General features: G+C 44.7%; 1 protein-coding gene across 3 annotated transcripts in view; it reads right to left on the bottom strand.

The window, feature by feature from the left end:
* Positions 1-26,813, bottom strand: part of RERE (arginine-glutamic acid dipeptide repeats) — a 569,568-nt gene that overhangs the window by 198,617 nt on the left and 344,138 nt on the right. For all 3 annotated transcript variants that reach the window (XM_030186180.1, XM_030186182.1, XM_030186181.1), the window contains exon 5: positions 23,000-23,096. In XM_030186180.1, coding sequence (XP_030042040.1) covers positions 23,000-23,096 — 97 coding nt within the window. The remainder of the gene's footprint in view (positions 1-22,999; positions 23,097-26,813) is intronic.

Genomic DNA, 26,813 nt, shown 5'->3' with positions numbered 1-26,813 from the left:
GTACTATCATTCTCCTTTATTTTTGTGAAAAGGTCCTCAACATTTTCTCTGAAAAGCTCATCATTAACACAAGGAGCATTTGCAAGCTTGTCATGGACATCTTCTCTGATCCCAGAGCCATGCAAGTCAATGTGCCACTATCAGGGGCATAATTGAAAGAGAAGGGCGCCCATCTTTCGACACAAATCGGGAGATGGGCGTCCTTCTCTCAGGGTCACCCAAATCGGCATAATCGAAACCAATTTTGGGCATCCTCAACTGCAGTCCGTCATGGGGACGACCAAAGTTCACAGGGGCATGTCAGCAGCGTAGCAAAGGCGGGACGGGGGCGTGGTTAAGAGATGGGCATCCTCGGCCGATAATGGAAAAAAGAAGGGCGTCCTTGACGAGCACTTTCCTAGTTTACTTGGTCCCTTTTTTTTCACGACCAAGCCTCGAAACGGTGCCCAAACTGACCAGATGACCACCGGAGGGAATCGGGGATGACCTCCCCTTACTGCCAGCCTCAAATGTCATACCCAGCTGCATCACAGCAGTATGCAGGTCCCTGGAGCAGTTTTTAGTGGATGCAGTGCACTTCAGGCAGGTGGACACAGGCCCATCCCCCCCACCTGTTACATTTGTGGTGGTAAATGTGAGCCCTCCAAAACCCACCTGAAATCCACTATACCCACATGTAGATGCCCCCCTTCATCCCTAAGGGCTATGGTAGTGGTGTACAGTTGTGGGGAGTGGGTTGGGGGGCTCAGCACCGAAGGTAAGGGAGCTATGCACCTGGGAGCAATTTCTGAAGTCCACTGCAGTGCCCCCTAGGGTGCCTGGTTGGTGTCCTAGCATGTGAGGGGGACCAGTGCACTACGAATGCTGGCTCCTCCCACGACCAAATGCCTTGGATTTGGTCGTTTTTGAGATGGGCGTCCTCGGTTTCCATTATCGGCAAAAACCGAGGTCGCCCATCTCTAAGGTCGACCATCTCAAGATTTAGGTCGACCTAAATGTTGAGATTTGTGCGACCCCGACGGTATTATCGAAATGAAAGATGGACGCCCATCTTGTTTCGATAATACGGGATGCTTCGCCCATTCGCAGGGACGTCCTCAGAGATGGGCGTCCTTAGAGATGGCCGTCTCCTTTCGATTATGCCCCTCCACGGCTACAGCTGCAGCTCTGGAAGCTGGATAGTAAGAGTCAAAAGTCCTGAACAGCTGCTTGGATGGAGTCTAATTGAACAATTTTTTCTATAATCTTGTAAAGCTACTGAGAAATGAAAAACCGATGAACTGCTACTCTAGCTGACAACTTAGCATTTTGAAACACTTTTTTTTTCCCAACAGTGTCAAGAAGTTTGTGATCCTTTCCTGGAGATGTGTTAGAATAAGAATGGGAGCTCCTGGATTGTTTTAGCATAGATTCGACTACTACTGATTGATGATGGGATAGCTAAAGCTTGTTGTGACTGAGCACTTGTTGCACCCTATACTTAGTCTCAATTCCTTTGGAGGTGTGTGGTGATGTGAGAGGTTCTTGCCAAATCAAGATTTGTTTTCCAAGAGATGTTCGTGGATAGGCAAAGCCACTAATGATTTAGGAGCTTCTAGATATTTTAGAGTTCTTAAGTATTTGTTCCTTGGGTCAGGTTTGTCGATAGTAGGGTTGCTTTGCCAATTTTTGCAAAAAAGTAGGGTACGCAACATCCTCTGGAGGATCTTGATTCTGAGGAAGAGGTGGAAGACTCAGAAGAGAGACATGGAGAAGGCCTGTCTGTTGCCAATGGGAGTGTGCTCAGAACATTCTGAAAGTGAAGCAGAGGATGTAGATGGAATAGGACATTGTTGAGTGGAAGAATTCTCTTTAGCTTGATTCTGAATAGGAAAAGAATCCATAGTTGGAATTAGATTCAATGGAGACTGCTGGGATAACAGGAACTGCCTCCACAGTTCTGTAAAAAAATAGGATGTGGCTAAGGTGGATTAAGAACTTTCTCAGGCACCTGTGGTTGTTCTGACAGACTATGCACAGAAAGTGCAGGAGGAGAAGGAGAAATATGCTTTAAGTTGGCTTTGCACTTTCTTCTCTTTAGAGATGGAGAAGGAGATGTCCCATATGCAGGGGAACAGCAGGAATTTTGCAGAGCAGGAGTGGGCGCAATTGAGCTTCTCTGGGGCAGGTGATGGAGACCCCGATGGAACCTGTGTGGAGGCATGGTAGTGCAGGAGTTGCAGGGTGACTGGAGCACTGTTGCATATGATAGCGCCGAGAATGCATAGATGGGCTACAGTGCTGAGGGGAATCCGACGCACTCCGGCGTCCAGTGTTTCTCAATGTACTGTATTGCCAGCACAGATGCGACTTCCCGAGTATGGTGCTGTGGAAGGTGAAGGCTGATCAAAAAATGGCAGGGGTGGTGCTGCTTGTGGCAGAACTGAGTAATAGAAGCCAAATACTTAAGAGCGCTCTTGTAATGATTTTCAATCTTTTGTCTCAAGGACAAAACAGCAGTGGTCAGGTGAAAACCCACTGAGGAGGAGGAGGAAGCAGTAGAAGCACTTTGAGTCAATAATTTACCCGTGGTATAGGTAGAAGCCTTATCTTGAAGATGTAATCTCAGCTTCTGGTCTCTATATTTACGGACTCTCAGTGACATTCGTGTCCAATACTCATGGTGAGCAGCATCGTATGAAGATTAAACATTCGTGGTGAAAGTTAGTGAAAGACATCTTACTTTTGAAGGTTACACATTTTTTTAAAACCTGGTTTCTTATCCACTACAAAAATGGTGGCTGCAAAGTCAAACTCAATGTTGAAGAAAATAATAATGCTGACAAGGGAGTTGTAGCTGCCAACAGCTGTGGCGGTTAAATAACTGACAGGATTCGAATGTGGCGCACAATGCGGGAACTACTACGCATGCTCAGAAGCCTTATTTAAAAGCCTTCTAAGCTCTTTGACAAGGGCCAATTGGCACCGTCAGCTGTGATGTCAATCCCACATGTATGGCTGTTGTTCATCCTGCTTGTCCATGGAGAATGTTAAATTATGTTTTATTTTATAAAAATAAAATCACTTGCTGACATTTCTTTTGTGTCTGGATAATTTATTCTAGTGGGGGGGGGGGGGGATTTTAGTGATTGGTGCTAGGAAAGGAGGAGGGATAGAGAACAGACAGGGGACAGGAAAAAGGGAAGAGATGGGAAGGGTGAAGAGGATAGGGGAGAACAGGGAGAAGTGGGAATGCTGTAGGAATTTGGGGGGGGGGGGTAGCAGAGAACAAACAGGGGATCCAGGAGGGAAGAGAATCTACTGTCTTACATTTGTTCTTTCAATATCAATCCCTACAGACAGACAAATACCCCTCCCATTAGTTCTGTGATCACTTTACTCCCCCCTTCACCCTCCTCCTGACTTTGTCACTCATTTCCTTCCAATCCCCTTGTCCTATCTGCTTCCCATCCCCTCACATAGTCCAAATTCCCTGCAATCCCTTCACTCTCACACCCCCTCATTCTCACCAGAAGCCCCTTGGTCCTCTCACTGACATCCCATCCCTTGTAATCCTCATGCACTCTTTGCCTGCACTGCCTACAATTACTTTATTCACACCCCAAATCTCATCCCCTCACTCATATACATGCACCCTTAGATAAGACCTCACTATTTTTCTCCTTCCCTTCTTTCCCACCCTCTTATTTCTATTGCAATATCATGTTCACACAATTTTATTGAACTTTTTTAAACAGAACACAAGAACACTATATCCTATATAATAAAAAGCACCTCGAACGTTCTGAAGCCGAGAAAGTGAAGCCTTGAAGCATTCGTGCTCCTGCTGTATCCATCTCCTGAACTGATGTCACGTACTTCCTGGTTCGTTACAAGCAGCTGTGACCAACCACAACATAGCAGGACTCCAAGAATACGTTACGCCACCCCCCCCCCCCCCCACCATCAGTCAGCGCCCAATGTCGCTGGCATCAATACTGCCGGTACTGGCGCCGCAACCATCACCCCTCTCCCTCACGCACTCTCCCAACATCGCCAGAAACAACTGTGCCGGTAAAGCCGCCGGCACCACAAACAACCTCCCTCCCAGTTCCACGGACCACCCTCAATCCCAGTTACAGGGTCCCCCCTTGCTCCCTCCCTCCAAGATCCAGGGTCCCCCCACCCTCCCTTCCTCCCACATCCACGGTCGTCGTCCCTTCATCCCAGTTCAAGGGTCGTCGTCCCTCCCTCTCTCCCAGTTCCATGACCACTCACTCGCAACCCTCCCCCTCCCTCCACCACCCCCTTAAGGTACAGGGCTAGGGAAAGCGAAGTCGACATGCCGCTACCCTCCCCCCTCCAAGAATGGCCCCGCAAATTGCTCCGCCACGTCGCACACTCCCCCCAAAATCTCCCACCAACATCCATACCCCCCTTCAGGTACGGGGCTACGCCAAGGGAGATCGACACGCCGCTACCCTCCCCCACTCAGAGAATGGCCTCGCCGATTGCTCTTGCACCTTACACACACTCCAAAATTCAATTAAAAAAAACCACACACCCCCTTCTGGTACGGGGCTAACAAAAAGGAAAGTGGCCATGCAGCTACCCTCCTCCCCTTTTCATACGGGGTAAGGGAAAGGGCAGTCCACATGCCGCTACCCCCCCCCCCCCCCAGAAAATGGCACCGCAAATTGGTCCTGCAACTCGCAAACTCCCAACCAAATCAATAAACAAGCCCCCCCCTTCTGGTACGGGGCTGAGGGAAGTTCAGGGGAAGAACGGCCATTGTCCACCCTCCGAACACTCTCGCACACAGACGCCGCTACCTTCTCACCCCCCCCCCCCCCCATCATACACAACCCTCTGCCACCCTCCCCCCTCCCCCCCCCCCCCCCCCCCCCATCATACACAAACTCTCCAATGGACAATCAGCATCTTTCGGTCTGACAGAGACACACATTCCTTCCACCCCCACCCACCACCATCATACACACACACTGCCATGGAGAAACAGCATCTCACTCTCTCACTCAAACCCACACACTCCCCTCCCACCCACCTTAATACACAAACTCTACAATGGAAAATCAACATCTCTCTTTCTCTCACTCGGACACACACACACTCCCCTCCACCACCCCCACAACATCATACACATTCTGCCATGGTGAAATCTGGATCTCTGTCTCTCACTCACACCCAACACACTCCCTCCCTCCACTAAGTACACAAGCTATACCATGGAGAATCAGCATCTCTCACTCACTCACACCCACACTCCCCCCCCCCCCATCATACACACACTCTGCCATGGAGACACAGCATCTCTCTCTCACTCACACCCACACACTCCCCCCCACAACCCCTTTAAAACACAAACTGTACCAAGGAAATTCAGCATCTCTCTCTCTCACTAACACACACACACCCACAACCCCCCTCCCCCCCCCCAAAAAAAAACCCCACACACACATACACTGATGCGGAACATGGAGAGAAGGACTCTCTCTCTCTCTCTATCACCCCTGCAACAATAACCACCCTCAAAGCCACTTCCTCCACTAGCACGGCACACCCCCAACCCCCCCCAATTAAAAAACAAACAAAAAAACCCACTATAACACCACACTAATACTAACCAGCAACAACATGGCCAAAACCCACCCAAGCCCCCCGCAATATCCTCGCAGTTCACTGCCCCCCCTCTCCCCACCCCCTCAGTCATTCTGACACACACACACATCACAGAAACTCGCCCCCACCCTCCCAGTCCGCCTCACCCTCTTTTACTTTCACACACACACATAGGATTAAAAAAAAACAAAAGAAAGAAAGGTAAAAAAAAAACACATATATGATATGATATACATAATACAGCAATGTAAATTATTCATTAGCATGACAACACATCTATCATAACAATACCTTTCAACACATTAACTGCAGAAAGCCAATACCTGGCTAGCGCCCATTTCACTGGTTTCAGAAACGGGCCTGTTTACCTAGTAAAGTAATAATAATAACCAATACCCTCTCCTATTTTTGGTAATCTAAAGCAGGCAAAGTGCAACATTATGCTACTTCCTCTTCCCTTGCAGCCCATGGCCCAAGTGTTACGCCTTGCACTATGGGATTAAAAGCAAGGCATTCAGGTTCAGGGGAAGAGGAAGTAGCATAATGTATCCCCTACCACTTTTAAATTAGCATATCGTTGATCTCCGCTCCCCATTCTTGGCCTGTAGCAGCATCCTTCATCTTCCATTCACCTCTTTTCCCTTTCCTTTATCACTTTCTCTTCTTTTCTCACTTGTCCTGTCATACTCTTCTATCATGCTCTTCCTTGTTTGTAAGATTTTCTTCCTCATTTCTTGTTTTGTTTTTTTTTTTATTTCTTTTTGTATTCCGCCTAGTAGCACCTATGTGCAATCAGCAGTATATCAAGCACCATTAAATAAAATGCCTAGGGACAGTGTTGGCTAACGCTGCTGTTGTTCAACCTGCCCCCACCCCTGGTCTCCTGTGGCAATTATGTTGCAAGAACTTCATTGCATAGTGAAGGCTGAATTCTACAACCTCTCCTTTGCAGAATGGAAGGAGACAGGGGGCCTTGATTATAAGAGCTAATCTGGAAATAACCTAGCGTTGTGCTTTATGATTTCCGAACTATTTGCACTAGAACAGAGTAACAGCAGATGACGACAGATAAAGAACAGTATAGTCCATCCAGTCTGCCCAACAAGATAAACTCATAACATAAGGTATGATGTGATACTTACATATACATACTTGATCTTGATTTGTCCTTGCCATTTTCACGGCACAGACTGTAGAAGTCTGCCCGGTGCTGGTCTATCTGTTCATCCACGATTAGGGCACAGACCATAAAAGTCTACCTGGCACTGACCTTGTTCTCCAACTACTGAAGCTGAATCTGTCCAGCCATGATAAGGGCACAGACCATAGAAATCTGCCCAGCACTGGCTTTACTTCTCAAGTACTGGTGTTGCCATCTAATCACCTCTAAGCTTCTTCCTTTGGATTCCTTTGTGTTTATCCCACTTATTTTTGAATTCTGTTACTGTTTTCATCTCCACCACCCCCTGAGGGATGACATTCCAGGCATCTACCACCCTCTCCTTGAAAAAGTACTTCCTGACATTATTCCTGAGTTGACCCCCTTGCAATTTAAATTAATGCCTCTAGCTCTACTATCTTCCCTCCTTTGGAAAAGGTTTGTTTGTAAATTAATACCTTTAAAATACTTCATATCACCCTCGCCTCTCCTCCATGTATACCATTTTTGTCACTTTTCTCTGAACTGCTTCAAGTCTTTATGTACTTAGCAAGATGTGGCCTCCAAAACTGAACACAATACTCCAACATCAGCATAAAGCTTCACTAATAGCAACTATTCTATTCTATCAGTTTTATACCGTCAATTTCCCGAAGGATTCATAGTGATGAACAAATCTAAGAAACTCAACAATACAGTAATAGAGTAGAATGACAAACAAAAACTCAAATATGCATAATGATAATTAAAAACAACACTACGTATTATTTAAACAAAAAAGCTTCCAAAGCTTTCCTAAATGACAAATAAGAAGGCAGACTTTTCATGTCTAACGGTAACGTATTCCGCAACCTAGCCCTGTAGAATGGGAAAGAATTATCACAGATTGAAGTTAGGTTTTTCCCTCTCAAAACTACTCATTTTAAAACAAAGTCCATAAAAATCCTATACTCCTTTCGGACAGTGGAAAAATAAGCAGTTTCCCTAGTCCCTCTGAATGTAGTCTAAAAACTGATATAAAAATAAGACACAATATCAAACCTGCCAAGTCCACAAATTACTCTGGCAGCAGTATTCTGCATCAACTGTAAGTGATTAAGCAACTTACTAGTAACAGTAATCCAACTTAGTTAGCAAAATTGCCCGAGTTAAGATCCTAAAATCTTCCTATTTCAAAAATGGCCTTTTCGCTCGCAGTTGTCCAAGTTTACAAAAATATCTCTTACTGAGAACAGTTATCTGCTTATCAAATAACTGTGAACCTAAAATTACACCTAGAACTCTGGAATGATCATCTATCTTCAAAATTTCTACCAAGTTCAGAGTCATCAAGGTAGTTGAAATCTTAGGTTATATCTTCAAACCACAGTATCTTTGTTTTTTTTGGTTAAGAAAATGCTGGGTAGCCCATCTATTAGGAAGATACACTATTTAATAGACCCTCCATTCTCCATAGCATATTATTTTAGGAGAATGGAGAAGGGGAGAAAACAACGAAAGTAGAGGTGAGAAACAGAGGAAAAAGGGAAGGGATGTGACGAGAATGGCAAGAATGGAGAGGAGAAGAGGCTGCTCAACTATAACGACTGGGACAGGAGCATAGAAGATACTATATAATAATTTTTTCCCCACATACTTTCTATTCAAAGTTTAATAAAACAGCGCAGATTTAACTGTGCTAACTTGTGACTGTATTTCTCTCGAACTTCTAGCTGTAATTAATTTGCCTATCTAGGTTGAAAGCTTTAAATCCAACTCCCTCTGCTTCACCTTTCCTTAATACTTTACCCCTTTTGTCTCTCTTCACTTCCTTTTTAGAAATGACTGACTCTTTACTGTGTACTATCTTTCCTATTGTTTTAATGTGTAGTTCCTTTCACTTTTCTTTGCAGCCTGTGCACAGCTTTGTCCTGCCAGTCAACTAAGGAAGAATAGTAAATGTTTAGTAAACTTTAACCACAGCCTACTTTTCCTTGCTGATTCAAATGCACCACATCCTCTGGTTAAGAGACAGCAACAAACATTTCTTATAATCATTTGGATAATTATAATATCATTACAATCATTTGGATAAAGGAGATTAAGTGATTTACCCAAGGTCACAATGTGTGTCAGTGAGGGTAGTAGTACTTGAACCTTGGTTTAGCTAGCTCTCAGTCCTTGCTCTAAACCCCTAGGCCACCCCTTTTTATCTGCACAGTACCAGTTTAAAAAGGGTGCTGTGTTGAAGTCAACATGACACATTCTACTGATCTTTTCTTCATGGGATGCTTCTAAATGCTGAATCTCTTTCTTCAGATTGTATTACTGTGTTCATATGAAGGGTGAAAACAAACACAGACGTCTGGTGGTGCCAGCCACCAAGATGGCAGCACAAGGAGGGGTTCCGCTTCTCCTCCACTTGCTCCAGCCTGCCTCCTCCCCCCCCCCCCCCCCCCCAAAATCTCCCAATACTCGGCTCCAAGAGGAGAGGGTGAAACTCCTGGAATGATTTTGTAATGGCTCTGCAGCTGAAGTGATATGTTGCAGAGCAATTAGTTAATTATTTAACCCATCAAACTCTTACACCACTCAGTCAGGTTTTACAGCAAGCTACAGTACAGAGACAGTACAAAGTACTTTCATAGTTCATGGGAAAGAGTACTGAGTAACATCAATGTGCTATCATTTTACAATTTGACCTTTTTAGCGCCTTTGATCTGGTGGATTGGCAGACTCTGATTAATTTATGTCATCAACGTGGAATCCAGGACAAGGCTCTGGACTGGCTTATAGGGTTTTTTGTTGAACTGTTATATGGTTAAGAAAGACTGTATTTTCTCTGACAAATATGAAGAGCATTAAGTGGGGTCCTGCAGGGTTCATCATTATCCCCCATACTTTTAATTTGTTGAAGAGATCCTTGGGTCAGTTACTAGATCAGTCTATATTTATTCATTTCATTTATGCTGATGATATAACTGTATTCTTACCATATTCTCTGTTTTGTATTGAAACTTTATCTTGTATTCAACTATGTGTGAGACTGATACCTGGATCACTAGCTATCGCTTGAAATTAAATAAGGAGAAAACCATATTTCTTTAGATAAGATCCAAGGATGATACGAGATATTTAGCAAATTTTTCAACATATGGGAACATGTTTTCCCTAGATCTGCAGTCGAAAATTATTAGTGTGGAACTGGATAACAGTACAACATTATGTGTCTTCAATGTTGAAGAAAATCTATTTTACCCTTAGAAAACTATGAGCTATCAAACAATATTTTTCTGTAGACACCTTTAGACTGTTTGTCCAATAACTTGTATTACCTAGATTTGATTACTGTAATCTTTTTTTGATTGGATATTCTAAAACTTTACTTGATCGCCTACAAGTAATGCAAAATTTGGCAGTTTGACTGATATTTGGTCTGTCTAGATATGATTCAGCGAAAAATTATTATTTAAAACTACATTGGCTACCAATTATAGTCTGTATTCAGTTTAAGGTAAGTGTAACAGTGTTTAAAATTTTATATTATTATTTGTTGCTTTTGAATCTCACATTTTCCCACCTATTTACAGGCTCAATGTAGCTTACATATTACCGTTGGCTGCGTTAGCCGATTCCGGTCAGAACAAATAAATGGTATGAATAAATACAAAGTGATAATGTGATGGAATGAGGTACAGAGTTCAATTGCGGTCTTTGGTTACATTGTGTTGCAAATGTCCAGATTTTTTATGTTGGGCTGGTGGAGTATGCTCTTCTGAACAGTTCCGTCTTTAGTGCTTTCCTGAAGTTTAGATGGTGGAAAGTATTTTTTTACTACTTTTGTCAAAGCGTTCCATATTTGTGCGCTTAGGTAGGAACAGCTGGATGCATAGGTGAATTTGTACTTGAGTCCCTTGTTACTTGGGTAGTGGAGGTTTAGGTATGATCGTGTGGATTTTGTAGTGTTTCTGGTTGGCAGGCCGATGAGGTCCGTCATGTATCCCGGTGCTTCGCCGTAGAGTATTTTATGAACGGTCGTGCAAATTTTGAAAGTGAAATGTTATTTGATTGGTAGCCAATACAGTTTTTCTCAGAGTGGTTTGGCACTATCAAAACACAGTTTTCCAAATATATATATATATATATTTTTTTTTTTTTGTTACATTTGTGTCCCGCGCTTTCCCACTCGTGGCAGGCTCAATGCGGCTTACATGGGGCAATAGAGGGTTAAGTGACTTGCCCAGAGTCACAAGGAGCTGCCTGTGCCTGAAGTGGGAATCAAACTCAGTTCCTCAGTTCCCCAGGACCAAAGTCCACCACCCTAACCACTAGGCCACTCCTCCACTATTATTTGTTACATTTGTATCCCACATTTTCCCACCTATTTGCAGGCTCAATGTGGCTTACATGGTAATGGTAATGTGGCTTACATGGCTGCTGTGTTTTGGGCGGTCTGAAGTTTCTTTATGATTTGGTCTTTGCATCCTTCATAGATTCCATTACAGTAGTCTACGTGGCTTAATACCATTGACTGTATCAGGTTCCGGAATATTTCCCTCAGAAAGAATGGTTTCAGGGTTTGAGTTTCCACATTGCGGAGAATATTTTCTTTATGGTGGATTTTGCTTGGGTCTCTAGTGATAGGTTACGGTCGATTATTACTCTGAGAATTTTCAGGCTGTCTGAGATAGAGAGGGTGTATCCTGGGATGCTAATGTTTGTGGGTTTGTATGTATTGTATTGGGATGATATGATGAGACAGTGTGTTTATTCTGTGTTGAGTTTGAATTGGAATGCGAATGCATTTGCCCATGAATTCATAGTGTTTAAGCTGAGCTTGATTTCGTTGGTGATTTCTGTTAGGTCATGTTTGTAGGGGTTGTATAAGGTAACATCATCAGCATAGATAAATGGGTTAAGTCCTTGGGTGGATAAGGTCTTGGCTAGTGGGGTCATCATGAGGTTGAGTAGGATCAGTGATAGTGGTGATCCTTGTGGTACTCCACATTCTGATTTCCACGGTGACGATATTTTTGTTTTTGATTTCACTTGATATGCTCTTGTGGTTAGAAAACCCTTGATCCAGTTGAGAGTATTCCCAGTGCTTCCGAAATATTCTAGGATTTTTAGCAGTATGTTATGGTTACCCATGTCGAACGCACTTGACATATCAAATTGGAGGAGAAGAATGCTCTTGTCTACTGCTATTTCCTGCTTGAACGTGGTTAGGAGAGTAAGTAGTACTGTTTCAGTGCTGTGTAGGGGTCAAAATCCTGATTGTGACTCATGTAATATATCGAATTTGTTTATGTAGTCATTGAGTTGTCTGGTCACGATTCCTTCCATTAGTTTGACTATTAATGGGATAGATGCTACTGGGCGGTAATTGGTAATGTCGTTTGTCTTTTTCTTGGTGTCTTTTGGTATTGGGGTGAGCAGGATGGTGATGCCCCTATTTATGTGATAGATTTAGTGGCATTGCTACATAGAATAGTTCTCAAAATCAATTCCTTCTGCGATTTCTGACTATACATCAGTTAAACACTTCTCTTTATCACTTCAATACCAAATGGCTAATATTTAGAATTCCCTACCTTTAGGGAATTTTATCTGTTTAGGGAAAATTTGAGAACCTTTTTTTTTTTTCCAGCAGAAAGGGTTGTAGTATCTTTAGATATGTGTTTTTGGAGAAGATGTTTAATGGTTATTTTGAAAATTCTTGGTTTCTGTATTTCCCAGACATGGGTCTGGCCTCTTTTTTGTTGTGATCAACCCTGAACTGAATAGGTGGAGGCAGGCTATAAGACATGCTGTAACATATCAGTGCTGCCCGAGCCGGGGACAAGTGACATTGAAAACCATGGATGTGGCAGTGCGCTAGAAGCAGCAGGCACAGGAAGGCTGGGTAGCCTGCGGTTCCCCCCTTGGCTCCTCTATTAATCTTGGCTCAGGGCCAGATGCACTAAACAATCGTTAGAGCCCTTCCCTTACCAATTTCCTTAGCGAATCGGTAAGAAACGGGCATGCATTAAGGAAAGGGAATGCAAATGAGCTGCTCGTTGTAGCTCACTTGTATTCTCTATTCCATCGCTAAACAGTCGGCCAATCGGCCAGTTGAGCATGCACAGGGCAGCCAAGCGTTATGCTGGCTGCTCTGCGCATGCCAAATGCGCCTCCCTGTGCCGCCCGAAAAAAAAAGTCCATTTTGGCCATCATTCCCCCCCCCCCCCCCCCCCCGAAGACGCCGCGCTGCTCAACCCCTCCAATGCGGCTCGATCCACAGGATAGTGCAGTTGAGGCCGCCCATCCAAAAAAAAAGTCCATTTTGGCCGTCATTCCCACCCGCAATAATAAAAACGTCTTTTTTGGCAGTGCTTCACTCAGCTGAGAGACTTGGAAGTCTCTGAGCCAATCACAGCGCGTTTAACTCAGCTAAACGCGTTGTGATTGGCTCAGGGACTTCCAGGTCTCTCAGCTGAGTGAAGCACTGCCAAAAAAAGATGTTTTTATTATTGCCGGGGGGGGGGGGGGGGAGGGGGGAGGAGAATAACAGTCAAAATGTTCGGTTTTTTTTGGCTGGGCATCCTCAACTGCACTGTCCTCTGGATCGAGCCGCATCGGAGGGGGTGAGCAGCGCGGCGTCTTGGGGGGGGGGGGGGGATGATGGCCAAAATAGACGTCTTTTTTTTTAAAGCGGAGCGCTATTTTTTTTTTGTTACTTTTGTAGCAGTTTTTCAATCCTGTGCAGCCCCAACGAGAGGTACAAACCTCTCGTAAGATTTTCCAACGTTACGGCAATTGGAAAAGGTTAGTGCATCTCATTACAATAGGGTTTCTACACAATTTGCTCATCTGCATTCCATTTTCGTTAGCTGCTACCGTCGTCGGAAAAAAGTCTTTAGTGCATGCCAGGGTTTACTATTTGCTCGTTAATGGCTCGTTAAGTTTAGTGCATCTGGCCCTCAGTAGAGTGTAAGGTTCTGGACACAGAAGACAGCTGTTAGTGGCGGTGGAGACTTCATACAGCCATACCGGAGGGTGGGGCTGGACAGCAGAGTGGGCAGGTGGCAAGACCCTGAAAGTGAGCATGGAGGGCTAAGGACAGAAAACAACACAAGCGCTAGGGCCCAACAGGGTGAGAAGTTTGGGACTCAGACTAGAGTTAGAGCTCAACCCAGAAAGAGCTACTATCCCTGAACAGAAGAGGGGGAGGGGGGAGAGCGGTTGGATTGATGCTGGGTATGGAGAAATTAGGCCTTACCTGCTAATTTGCTTTCCTTTAGTCCCTCCGGACCAGCCCAGATTGAGATTGATAGGTTGTGAACGCCTTCCAGCAGATGGAGACTGAGAAATCTCTCTTCAGGAAGAGCCAATAAGAGCCCTTGAATGGGTGACAAGATGGCGGTGTGATCCGGGTGGTGTGTGAGACGCTGATCTTTTGCTGGTTTTTTTCCTGGTTTATCTACCTTTGAAATATGCCTCATACAAAGAGAAAAGGGACTGTGAGGTTTGTTCCCCCACCTACCTCAGCGTCGTCCCCAATCCAGCAAAGATTGGATCGTTTTCTCGCCGGAGCCTCTCCATATGAGTCGAGGGAAGTGAGTCCTGCTGCAGAGGAAATCGAAAGAGCAAAACCTCTGCTGGGACATGAAACATCTCTTTCTCTCCCCTCTGCTTCCAACATTTCTCCGTGCCCGGTGTCGGCTGCTTTGCTGGGAGATAGCTTTCACGTTTCTGGAAGTGTGGTATGCGGGGTCTCTGGCGAGGGTCCAGCATCGCAACGAAAGAGCCCGGAGAATGAGACCCAGGGTATGACCAGAGTCTCAGATACATCTGCGGAGGTGAATCTGGGAAATATTTGGATGATGCTCAATAAGATAGACACAACTCTTCAGAAATCCTCAGGTGAGGTAACAGCTTTTTGTATCTTAAGTTTGAAAATCAGGTTAAGACAGTTGAGGTAGTGAAAGAAGATCTCTCCACTCAGGTCAAGCAAATTCAAAAGAAGTGAAACAGCTTCAGGATTTCAAGTTTACTATGGTTAAAGATAAACTGGCTCTTCATAAAAGGATAGAGCAGATAGAGAATTTTAATAGGCGTTTGAATCTTTGCTTTCTGAATTCTCCTAAAGTCCTTGGGACTCTGCCTATGGATAGAGTCCTGTGGTATTTTCAAGTTTTCAACCAAATCTCTTCTAAATAAATCCACAGGCAATTTAGAAGATATTTGGTTGAAATCTTGAAAATACCACAGGACTCTATTCCTCCTATCAATAAGATTTTCTATCTGCCTAAGAGTTCAAGGAAGAAAGAAGGAGAAGGCGGAGGCGGAGAAGATATAAATATTGATGCGAATATATCTGCCATTTTGGAGCAATCGATAGAAAATGTTTCAGAGAGAGCCACACTCCTAGTTTCTTTTGTGTTTGAACAAGATCTCAATGCCGTTTTAAGGCTTTACTTTAAACACTCAAATGTTTTCTTTGGAGGAGAAAAAAATTTGGATTTATCCGGATGTTACTAAATTAACTCAAGAACGGAGAAAAATTATTTTGGCTATGAAATAGGAAACATTGAAATTAGGGGGAACTTTTTTTCTTGCTTACCCATGAAAATGTTTGGTCCGATTTGGAGAGATGAAATATATTTTTTATTCCCCAGAGCAATTAAAAGCTTTTCTAGATTTAAAAAAGTTAAAATAATGTAGGAAATAGTAATATAGGTTAGGTAATCACACGTAGCCTTTATGTCTATATTTTGTATTACTTACGAATAATCTCCTATGATCTTGCCACACCCCTATTTAATGGTGGTCTAAGAAAGTTGACTTTATATTTGATATGTTTCTTCTATTTGCTTTGGCTTCTACTCTGTTTCTGAATGACAAGTGTATGGCTTGTAAAACGTTTTGTAAAATTATTAAAAAAAAAAAAAAAGAGCCCTTGAATGACAGAGAAAGATCCAGTAAATCGTACCAAAGCAGAGAAGAAGAAAAGGAATCTGGTCTGTGCATCTGGAAACCTGAACAGCCACCTGCACCGGACCCGGGCAACCTGCTGTCCGTGTCTTCTGCAATAAGGTACTAAAGGATTGCACGAATCGTAGAGAACTAAATTTGAATAAAGACGTCTCTCTCGATCTTTTTCTTAAATTTTTTTATTTTAACAACAAAATCGTACCAGAGAACACAGATTTCCACAACAAAACAATAAAACACACTACAGCACTCACAGGAGGGTTCTGGGTTGGTCCGTAGGGACTCAAGGAAAGCAAATTAGCAGGTAAGGCCCAATTTCTCCTTCCTTAGCGTCCCTCCGGACCGGCCCAGATTGAGACTGATGGGAAGTAACAAAGCAGTAACATTGTGGGCCCCAACAAACCTGCTGTGAGGACAAGTGCCCCGAAGACTGGATCCTGATGACACAGCACATCCAATCTGTAATGCTTTGAAAAAGAATGCAAGGAAGACCAAGTCGCCGCTCTACAGATCTCCAAAGGCGGAACCTCTAAACGCTCAGCCCAAGAGGCAGCCTGTGCCCTAGTGGAATGAGCCGGAAGGTAAGCGGAGGCTATCATCTCCTTCAGCCACCTAGAAAAAGTGGGTTTAGAGGCCGCTAACCCTTTTCAAGGTCCCCCAATCAAAACAAACAGACGATCTTGTCTGACGAAAATCCTCCATTACCTGCAAATAATATCTGAGTGCTCGCTTAACATCCAGACACTTGAGAAGACGCTGCTCCTCCAAACCAGAGGAAGAGCCCAGGACTGGTAAAATCACAGACTGTGAAACGTGAAAATGGGACAAGACCTTGGGCAGAAAGGAGGGGACAGGGCGCAATATGACCCGATCTTTAGCAAATTCCAAAAATAGAGACTGGCAAGAAACAGCTTGCAACTCCAACTTCCAGCTGAGGCAATAGCCACCAGAAAAACCACCTTAACATAGTAACATAGATGACGGCATAAAAAGACCTGCACGGTCCATCCAGTCTGCCTAACAAGACAAACATATGTGTATACCTTACCTTGATTTGTACCTGCCTTATTCAGGGCACAGACCGTACAAGTCTGCCCAGCAGTACTTCCCGCCTCCCAACCACCAGTCCTGCCTCCCACCACCGGCTCTGGCACAGACCGTATAAGTCTGCCCAGCACTATCCCCACCTCCCAACCACCAGCCCTGCCTCCCACCACCAGCTAAGCTTCTGGGGATCCCTTCCTTCTGAGCAGGATTCCTTTATATTTATCCCACGCATGTTTGAATTCCTTCAAAGTACAGGACGTCAAAGGGAGGATGCGACAGAGACGAGAGAACCAGATTAAGGTCCCACAAGGGAAAAATCGTCCGAGCGGGAGGCCGTACCAAGTCCGCTCCCTTCAAAAAGAAAACATCCGGATGGGCCTTGAAGGAACTTCCCTGCACTTGCCCCCGAAAGCAGGACGGCTGCAACCTGGACCATAAGAGAAGAAAGGGACAAACCTTTCTCCAAGCTCCGCTGCAAAAACTCCAAGACGTGCGCCACCATAGCTCTAAGGGGGGAGGCCCCGGACTCAGAATAGAGTGACGCCGGAATCGAAGCATAGTGGAGTCTACATTTGCAGAATAACCTCTCCTACTTAACTGTGCCCTCTCAATAGCCAAGCTGTAAGACAAACTTGAGCCAGTTCTGGATGAAATACCGGCGCTTGAACCAGCAGTCCGGGATTCTCCAGAAGCTTGAGAGGCGGCTCAACTAGGAGGTGTAGCAGGTCAGCGTACCAAGGCCTGCAGGGCCAATCCAGTGCTTCCAAGATCACTTGCCCTTGATGATCCTCTATCCTGTGCTGGAAATGACCTAGGAGAGGCCACGGCGGAAAGGCATACAGAAGGGCTGGAGAAGCGCCTCTACTCCCTGTGCAGTCGACTCCTTCCTGCGACTGAAGAATCTCGGAATTTTTGCGTTGCTCGCAGAGGTAAGGAGATCCATGACGAGAAGCCCCCCAGTGATCTACTACTGCCCAAAACGCTCCTTCGCTGAGTGACCACTCCCCTGGATCCAGAGTGGTATGACTGAGAAAATCTGCCTGGACGTTTTCTACTCCCGCCACATGAGCCGCTGAGATGGCCAGTAGAGGAGACTCTGCCCAGTTCATGAGAAGTGCAGCTTCTCACTCCAACTGGAGACTTCTTGTTCCTCCTTGTCAATTGACAAAGGCCACCACCGTGGTGTTGTCCAACGTGCCTTCCAGAAGAGTCCAAAATGCTTAGAGTGCCAAACGAATCGCCCTTGTTTCCAGGAGGTTTAGCGGAAAGGAGGACTCCTTCAGTGACCAAAGTCCCTGGGTATACTGTCCCAGACAGTGGGCTCCCCAACCCCTTAGACTGGTGTCCGTCATGACCACTATCCACTGTGCAGCATCCAGTGGCAACCCCCTGGACAGATTGGACGTCTGGAGCCACCAACAAAGACTGCCCCTCACCAGTGCCAGCAGCGGTAATTTCCGGAGCAGGAAGCCCCTCTGCAACAACAACCTGGAGAGAAGGGACCTCTGTAGAGATCTCATGTGCACTCTGGTCCACAGAACTGCCTCTATAATCGCGGCCATGGGGATACAGCATGCAGAAACTGTCAAATCAGGGACTGCAGCTTGAAGATTCGGGCTTCTGTCAGGAACACCCGACTGAGTGTCAAGACACACTCCCAGACAGTCCAGGGACTGAGATGGCTGGAGTCGACTCTTCTGCGAGTTGACCACCCATCCCAACGACTGCAAGAACTGAACCATTTGGTCTATGAACTGTAGGCTCTCCTGGTAAAAAAGACTTCACTCTGATCAGCCAATCGTCGAGGTAAGGGTGAACCAAAATACCTTCTCTCCTGAGAGTCGCTGCTACCACCACCATCACCTTGGTAAATATGCGCAGAGCTGTTGCTAGGCCGAAGGGCAATGCCCAAAACTGGAAATGCTTGCCGAGAATCGCAAAGCACAGAAAATGCTGATGGAGCGGCCAGGGAATGTGAAGATAGGCTTCCATAAGGTCGAGAGCCATTAGAAATTCCCCAGTCTTTACCGCTACTATGATGGAGTGAAGAGTTTCCATAAGAAAGGAGAAGAACTTGAGAGACTGGTTGACAGACTTGAGATCTAGAATCGGCCTAAAGGAGCCCTCTTTCTTGGGAATGATGAAGTAGATAGAGTAGCGACCCTGAGTTCCTCTGTGGGAACTGGACAAATAGGCTGGAGGCGGTCCAGAGTGTCCCTGATGTTGATCACTTTGCAGCGAGACAGACAAGTGGACTCCAGAAAGGTGTCTGAAAGAGGACGTGCGAATTCTAAGGCATACCCTTCTCGAATAACCTCTAGAACCCACTGGTCTTAGGTGATATGGGCCAACCTCTGGTAAAAATGCGCCAAATGTGCCCCTACCAGAACCAGAGGCTGGGCCCAGATACCTTCACTGCAATGGACGAGCGAGGGATTGAAAGGAGGCTCACGAGTCCCTGCCTCCTCTGCAAGCCCCCCGAAAGGACCAATTCCTCTGGGAGAACCTGGAATGTTGAATTAGAGCTGCCTTACCCATCCTAAAATGACAGAAGTTACTGCCCTGACCTGAAAACAAACCATATCCAGCCGCCTTAGGCCTATCCTCAGGAAGCTGCGGAACCAATATCTCCCCTAAACTGCGTACCAGCTTGTCTAATTCCTCACCAAACAATAAGGAACCCTTGAAAGGAAACTTACTAAGCTTAGACTTAGAGGCCGTATCTGCTGACCAACTTCTAAGCCAAAGGGAACACTTAGCCGCTACACTCAAGGCCATAGGCTTGGCAGAGGCTTGCAGCAAATCATACATAGTGTCTGACAAAAAAGCCAAACCCATTTCCAGCTTGGACACCTCCAAATCTAAAGCCGACAAATCATCGGAAGATCTATCTAGGACCCTCTCTGACTACCGAAAACATGATCTGCCTACTAAAGACCCACACATAGCTGCCTGTACTGCCAATGCCGATACATCAAAGCTACTCTTCAATAGTGCCTCCATGCAGCAGGTTCTGGACATCCTTGAGGGCAGTGCCACCGTCCACCAGCACTGTATTCCGCTTAGTGACTGCAGAAACCACCGCATCCACCACGAGAGGCTTTAACAGGAATTTGTCTGCCTCTGGGACCGGATAGAGATGAACCATAGCCTTACCAGGCCTAAAAGCCGCATCAGGGACATCCCACTGAGCCTGGATCACGTCCCTGATGTCGGGAAAGTCTTACCTGGTTTGCAGACCCCATTGATTAGAAGATCCACTTTGCATGGCTGAATCTTAAGGGATTCTTCTTCCTCAAAATGTAGGGTGGAGGAAACCAAGGAAATTAAAACCTGCAATCCTCTTTGTGAAAAATCCTCAGTACTGAAGAATCCTCCCCAGGAATGAAGTGCTCCGCTCCAGAGTCACCCTCCTCATGGTCCTCATGAGAGAAGTCCTGTTCCTCCAGGGAGGGCACTTCCAGATATGGATCAGGATCAAGATCCTCATCCAGATCCTAGGACTCTCTAGACCTTTTTGCTGACACCAGCTGCCCCTCAGATGGTCTTTTGCTAGAAGATACCTGAAGAGGGTTAGATTTCTGCGGTAAGAAAGCTTTATACATGTGTAGGACAAATTATGAAGGGAACCCCCAGCGGCACCTGAAGGAGAAGGGGATACATTCTCTGAAGAAGCCTGCTGCGAAAAAGGCAGGGCAACAGAATTCTCCATAGAATCAGCAGAGGCATCCAAAATGGTGGTGGTTCCCACGGAAAACAAGACCACCGATTTTCCTTTAACTTGCCGCTAAATGTTTAGCCCCCGCAGAAGGAACCGGCGCCAGAGAAGCTGAGGGTCCTCCCTCCGCGGAGCCCTCGACAGCAGTGCAATACTTGCAAGAACTGCTAGCACCTACTCAGCGGCGCACAGCCTCCTACAAGCAGGTTAATCACAACCAGATGCACAGAAGGGAAGAATACTCAAATAAACCACAGAAAACACAGTACAAAATTGTAAAGAAAGAAAGAGTAAACTAGAGAGACTGAAGGGCTCACCATCTTCTACCTGCTGGAGACTGAGATTACTGGATCTTTCTCTGTCAGTCAAGGGCTCTTACTGGCTCTCCCTGAAGAGTCCGAGTTCTCAGTCTCCACCTATTGGAATACGGGAACAGCCCAACAGTCTCAATTTGGGCCGGTCCAGAGGGACGCTAAGGAAACATGGCTTACCACACACTACTGAATGATTTGGAGTGCAAGTCTTGCTAAACAAACCTGGCACAGGGAAAGGCATAAGGAGCTCTTTTGTGAATTGTAAGATATTGTAGTTCTTAAGTTTTGTGTGATTCCAGTCCCACAAAGCAGAAATTATCGAGCATAGTTGTTTACTACAGCATACTCTTGGACTTTAATGCATTCATTTACAGCCCTGAAGTAAATCTATTCCCACTCTTACCTGCATTGCTTACATGCCAGAAAAGTAACAAGGCTGTGTAGGGGAAAAGAGGCTCCAGTTACCTGCTATGTAAGCATTGTGCTCATTACTGCAGACATTGGCATGGTTTAGAGTCTAAAAATGTTTTACTTATTGGCAGATACTTAATATGCCACAAATCGCGCAAATATTCATCAGTTTACAAATTCTGGGAAGCTTGTAAAGAGAAACCACATCTAAACAGGCGTTGGAGACATATTCTTCCTATTCAATCAAAGATTAGATACCTCATTATCCTATGAGTTAAGCAAACCTCAAGTACTCTGCAATATATCCTGTGGATATAGGTGCCATGATATGTGCGTGTGCATGTGTGTGTGTGTGTGTGGGGTTAACCTCCACAAGTTGCATACAGGTTACAGTAGGTCCCTCACCGAGGGAGCCCTGATGACAAAGCCACAAATATCACACAGTGAAAACAAATCTGATGCTCAATAGGAAAGCACCAGCACCACAACACGCACACATCCACCTACCACTTCATAAAGATAAAGGGCCCAAATCAGAGCGTTCCCAATACATGTTTCACCAGTTTAGGTTTTTTACCTGATTACCAACTTGTTAAGGTTTAACAATTTTTAATGAGGATCAAACAAATCCAAAATCTAGTAACTAAACAACAAATCTAAACAAAAGCATCAACTGATTACAAGACAGCAATCAAACTGAACAGAATAATAAGTGAAAACATCATACAGCAAAGAGCTGGATAACACATGATCCCAGTTTTGTTTTATGAAAAAACTCCCGCACCCTCCCCCTCATTGCCTTAATTTCCTCTCAAATTGAACATTTATGTTTGCAAGACCACCCCCTCTCCCCCAACCCTACTTTAGCCCATATCTAAAACAAACACTGGGATGACTCAGCGTCTGGACTCTTATGACCCCAGGCCATCACTTAAGAGTTAACATCCAGTGTTCCCAGTCCACTCTCCCCTACCCAAGCAGAGAACCCCAAAACACTCCTAATATAACAGTACCAACTTAGGAAACGCTCTGAAACCTGTTCAATACTGCACTTCTTGCTTTGTGGGAGATAGTTTGCAAGTAACAATTCCAGATAGACATGAAAGTCCTCCGTCCCTTTGGGGAATTTTGAACAGCCCTTGCTTCCCATAACATAAAAGAATGCAATCTATTTCTCCAGTACCAGAAAGAGGGAGGAGCTCCTCCTGCAACCAATGCTTAAGTATGCACTTACCAACTTGTTAATAAAATGAAGCACAATCCTGGAACTCAGTACTCAGGGCCATCAACAGATATGGTTTTGCAAGTAACCAAATAATGACAAATTAATGGATTCTCACAAATATGCCTGAGCCATCACTATGAATAGCTGGAAAACTAGGCCCATTTCCAGCCCTCTCACTACCTCCATTGTGGTCTGCAAATAACTGCTTACAGTGGGTCTGGCTGTGGCAAGTGCTATACTTTTTCTTACTGTGTTTTCAGCAAGAATGTATGCTTCCAGATAATTGTCTTTGAACTTCAGCAGCAACAGCAGCAGAAACAGGGACCTTTCAGGTGAAAGGCATTTCTTTTCACTGTAGAATGGAGTGTACTGTAGCTCCCCGTCTGCCAAATTCTAGAACTCAAACCATTTCCCACATCAAAACAGTTGCAATCATCTGGGGAATTGGAAGATATGAGAACAGAACGCGCACAAAGCTGGACTTCTTTTTACAGTGATGAGTTTGTCTCTCTTTTCCTAGTGACTGACAGAACAACTTTGGGAAGGCTCACCTCAGGGCAGCAGCATGGTAAGTGTCGACATAATCGGAGATGAAGAGCTCTCGATTCCTAATGACTGGATCCGTAATGACAAGCTCTCGGCCAGAGTCTACAAGACAGGAAGGAGAACATGAAGGAAAAAGTTTTACCTTTTTCGTTAGGTTTCTTGGAGTTCTGTTAAGAAAAATACACTCATAGTATGGGCTATTATACACATCCTGCTGTTAGTGAAACCCAGAGCAAGCAGGCCAGTCAGTGCCTGCCACTCACAGAAGAGTGGGCAGTTGCCAGCTCCATGGGTGAAGCTGTACCAAACATTCAGTTGTGCATAGGTGTTAAGCTAAAACTCAAACAAATCTAAATATGAATCTAAGTTTTTAATTTAGCATCAAAGTCCATCTCACAGTCTAAAACATGTCTTTTCTCTCAAACCCATAATGTTATTTACCTCTATTTTTATATTATACTAATTAGCCTTAACCTGCCAATATTTATTGCTGAAACTAACATTCCAGCACATTAAGTTCACAATAGGAATTAAACTAGCAGCAGAAAGCTGAGACTAAGGCCCCTATTTACTCATACTAAGCATGTAATAATGATGTCATTCACATGCTAAGTGGTAGTACATATGGCCAAAGTGACTCATTTACTTGTCTCACCATAGATTGGGAAAAATACCCATATAACATCTATCACTCAAAAAATGTTCTAAAATAGGGGAGGGAAGGGCAGGGATTTCTAGTAAAATAGAATTTTACATTGGTATACATGTTTCATTTTAAATGGCCTTCAGTAACCCTGAACCACCCTGCATGAGCGAAAGATGGTGAGTACTCTCCTTCTACACTTCTCCAGAATCAGTCAAACATCTCAAAAAAACATTTCCTTATCTACCAATAAGAGGTCACAAAGGGACAATTGAACTTATGGCTGTTAGCTTTCACCTGACCTTTCTACCCTATAGACAACTCTAGAGTCTATCTATTTGCTAAATTAATTAGCAATACAGACAGAAGCAGCAAGGGTTTGGAATATCTTGCCCCCAATGGTAATTAGATCACCGAACACATGAAGCCCAGAATACCTTTTCTGTATTTGTTAATATCTTCATTTTCTGACATACTCCCTTAAGAAGGGCTCATAATCTACATATTGCATTTATGCTACAGTAACTGTATAATTATATTGCTAAACTCATTTGTGCAGCCTGAAATACAAAACACAACTCATATGTAAATAATGTATTTATGGTGGTCTGGTTATGTGAGAAGAGATGCTTTGCAAAGTCTAGAAAAGCAAATTTACTCACCTGGAGTAGGTGTTCTCCGAGGACAGCAGAACATGTGAAATCTGGGTCAGGAACAAAACTGAGAGACTTTGTTGTTGAGGTGAGTGGCGAACAGATCCACCAAAGGGATACCAAACCTCGGAAAACCTGCTTGGCAGTAGCCATAATGAGAGACTACTCATGAGGTTGCATCATCCTGCTCAGTCTGTCCCCGCCAGATATGTGGCTCTGAATGCTATGCCTTGACTGGTAGCCCAGTGCCACATTACAACAGCTTCCAGACACAACAGGTATGATCCCATGCCTCTCTGCTTGTTGACATGGTACACTACAACCTGGTTGTCCGTTTGAATGAGAACAATTTGGTTTGCCAGCCAATCGCTAAAAGCCTTTACAGCATTCCAAATAGCTCGCAGCTCCAGGAGATTTATGTGAAGTTTCCTGAGCGGACCAGCAGCCCTGAGTGTGAAGACTATCTATCTGGGCCCCCAGCCTAGGGTGGAGGAATCCATCGTTAACCTCTTGTGTAGAAGAGGACTGAATCATCCACCATAACAGCGACTCCCAAAATTTGGAAGTGATGGAAACTACATCCGCTAGGTTCTCTGAGGTCTGAGACTACAGGGAAGCTAGAGTCCATCGAGCTTCTCTCAAATGGAGGCATGCCATTGGAGTTACATGTACTGTGGAGGTCATATAGTCTAACAGCCTCAACATCTGCCGAGCTGATATCTACTGGCTTTACTGGACTGAGGGTGATGGTCTGTAAGGCCTTGGGGCCCTGAGGTCTGGGAGAAAAGCCTGGGCCAAAATCGTGTCTAGCAGGGCCCTATAAATTACTTCAAGGAGAGAAAATGGGACTTTGAGTAGTTTATCACAAACCATAGTAGATCCAACACCCAAATGGTTCACTGAAGAAATACTAGCTCTCCTTCCAAATAGGAAGGATTGTCCAAATAGGTAAACACATGCACCCCAAGTCTGAGCAGATACGCTGCAGCTACGACGAAACATTCTGTGATTTTTTTTTTTTTTTTTGGGGGGGGGGGCGGGGGCTGCAGTTGCAAGGCCAAAAGGCAGTACACAGTACTGGTAATGGTGTTTTTTCCATGGACAGAGGATCAGGTAGACAAAAAAGGGTTATTAGGCTTAGTCAGAATGGCCCTCTCAAGTTTGATAAGAATAATCATCCAATCAGAAAATGAGCTGGCTTCCCACCCTGCTGATGTCATCGTGTATTACAGTTCAGTCTTGTTTTTCTAATCTAATTAAACAGACGTTGCCCTCTCAGCTCTTCAGGAGTCTGCGCTATTTCAAAGAGAACAAAACTCACTTTTCTTCCAAACCAAGAATGTCTTCACCAGTTCTTGCTGTGCCAATCCAAAGGGCCTTGTACAGGTGCCAGAGGAAACACATAATAGTGTTAAACGCGCTGTAGACCCTCTGAGCTCAGTGAGATTACCAAAGGATTTAGGCATCAATGAAAAACACTTTGCAGAGGAAGTGGTTGTGACGTTGATGACAAACTTTCTCTCAGAACTTGGTGAAATCAGCGAGCTCTTCTAAATGACTTATTTTAGCCAATGAAGTAGCTTCCCGAGCTAGCACTCCATCTCCTCAGGCTCTACAAAATGCCATAATAACTGAAGTACCAACTAAAAAGAAAAGAAAACTAATAAAGGGGGAGTAGCTACTAAAGCTTTATCTCCATCAATAAATACTGTTATCTTGGCACTTTCAATCTCTCAGTTAAAACGTAAGAATGGATGGCACTTTTATTCATTCTTCAAGTCCTACTTCTCAAGCCACTCAGGGAACTATAATCGTTCTAGTGAAGCTTTTCCAAAAGATTCTACAACAGCCTATGTCACAGAGCCCTCTTTTGCAGGGCCAGGAACACATTTTTCAAGCAGCTTCACAATCTAAGGGTTTTCCTCAGCCTCATAGTCCATCTTCAGCCCTGAGCCTGGAATTACAAAGTCCACCTTCTCTGCATTCACAATGGCAGAATATTTCACTATCACTTAATTTCTCCATCTCTTCTAATGAAGGATTTCTTCTCTGCTTATCCCTCAGAAGTGTTCTATCCCACCATCTCCCTCATCTTCTCAACCTGCCCCATCTTCAGATACAAAGAAAAATAAACCTCAGGAGGAACTTCATACAAAAGATTCTTAAATTTCTGGTTTTAGGAGGAGACAGGAGAGACTTTGAAGCAATTATGAAAGATCAAAATCTACAAACTCCAGTGGATTATAGGCTCCTGGGAAAGAGCATAAGATTTTTTTTTTGTTTCATTTGTAGCCCACGCTTTCCCACTCATGGTAGGCTCAATGTGGCTTACATGGGGCAATAGAGGGTTAAGTGACTTGCCCAGAGTCACAAGGAGGTGCCTGAAGTGGGAATCGAACTCAGTTCCTCAGTTCCCCAGGACCAAAGACCACCACCCTAACCACTTGGCCACTCTTGGTACAGTTAGATACACAGAAACATGATGGCAGATAAGGGCCAAATGGCCCATACACTACCTCCCTA

The sequence above is a fragment of the Microcaecilia unicolor genome, chromosome 13 (genome assembly GCF_901765095.1).
Source record: "Microcaecilia unicolor chromosome 13, aMicUni1.1, whole genome shotgun sequence".
In the NCBI taxonomy this organism is placed as follows: domain Eukaryota; kingdom Metazoa; phylum Chordata; class Amphibia; order Gymnophiona; family Siphonopidae; genus Microcaecilia; species Microcaecilia unicolor.
Note: the sequence above shows the minus strand (reverse complement) of the source record. Positions and strands in the feature narration are given on the sequence as shown.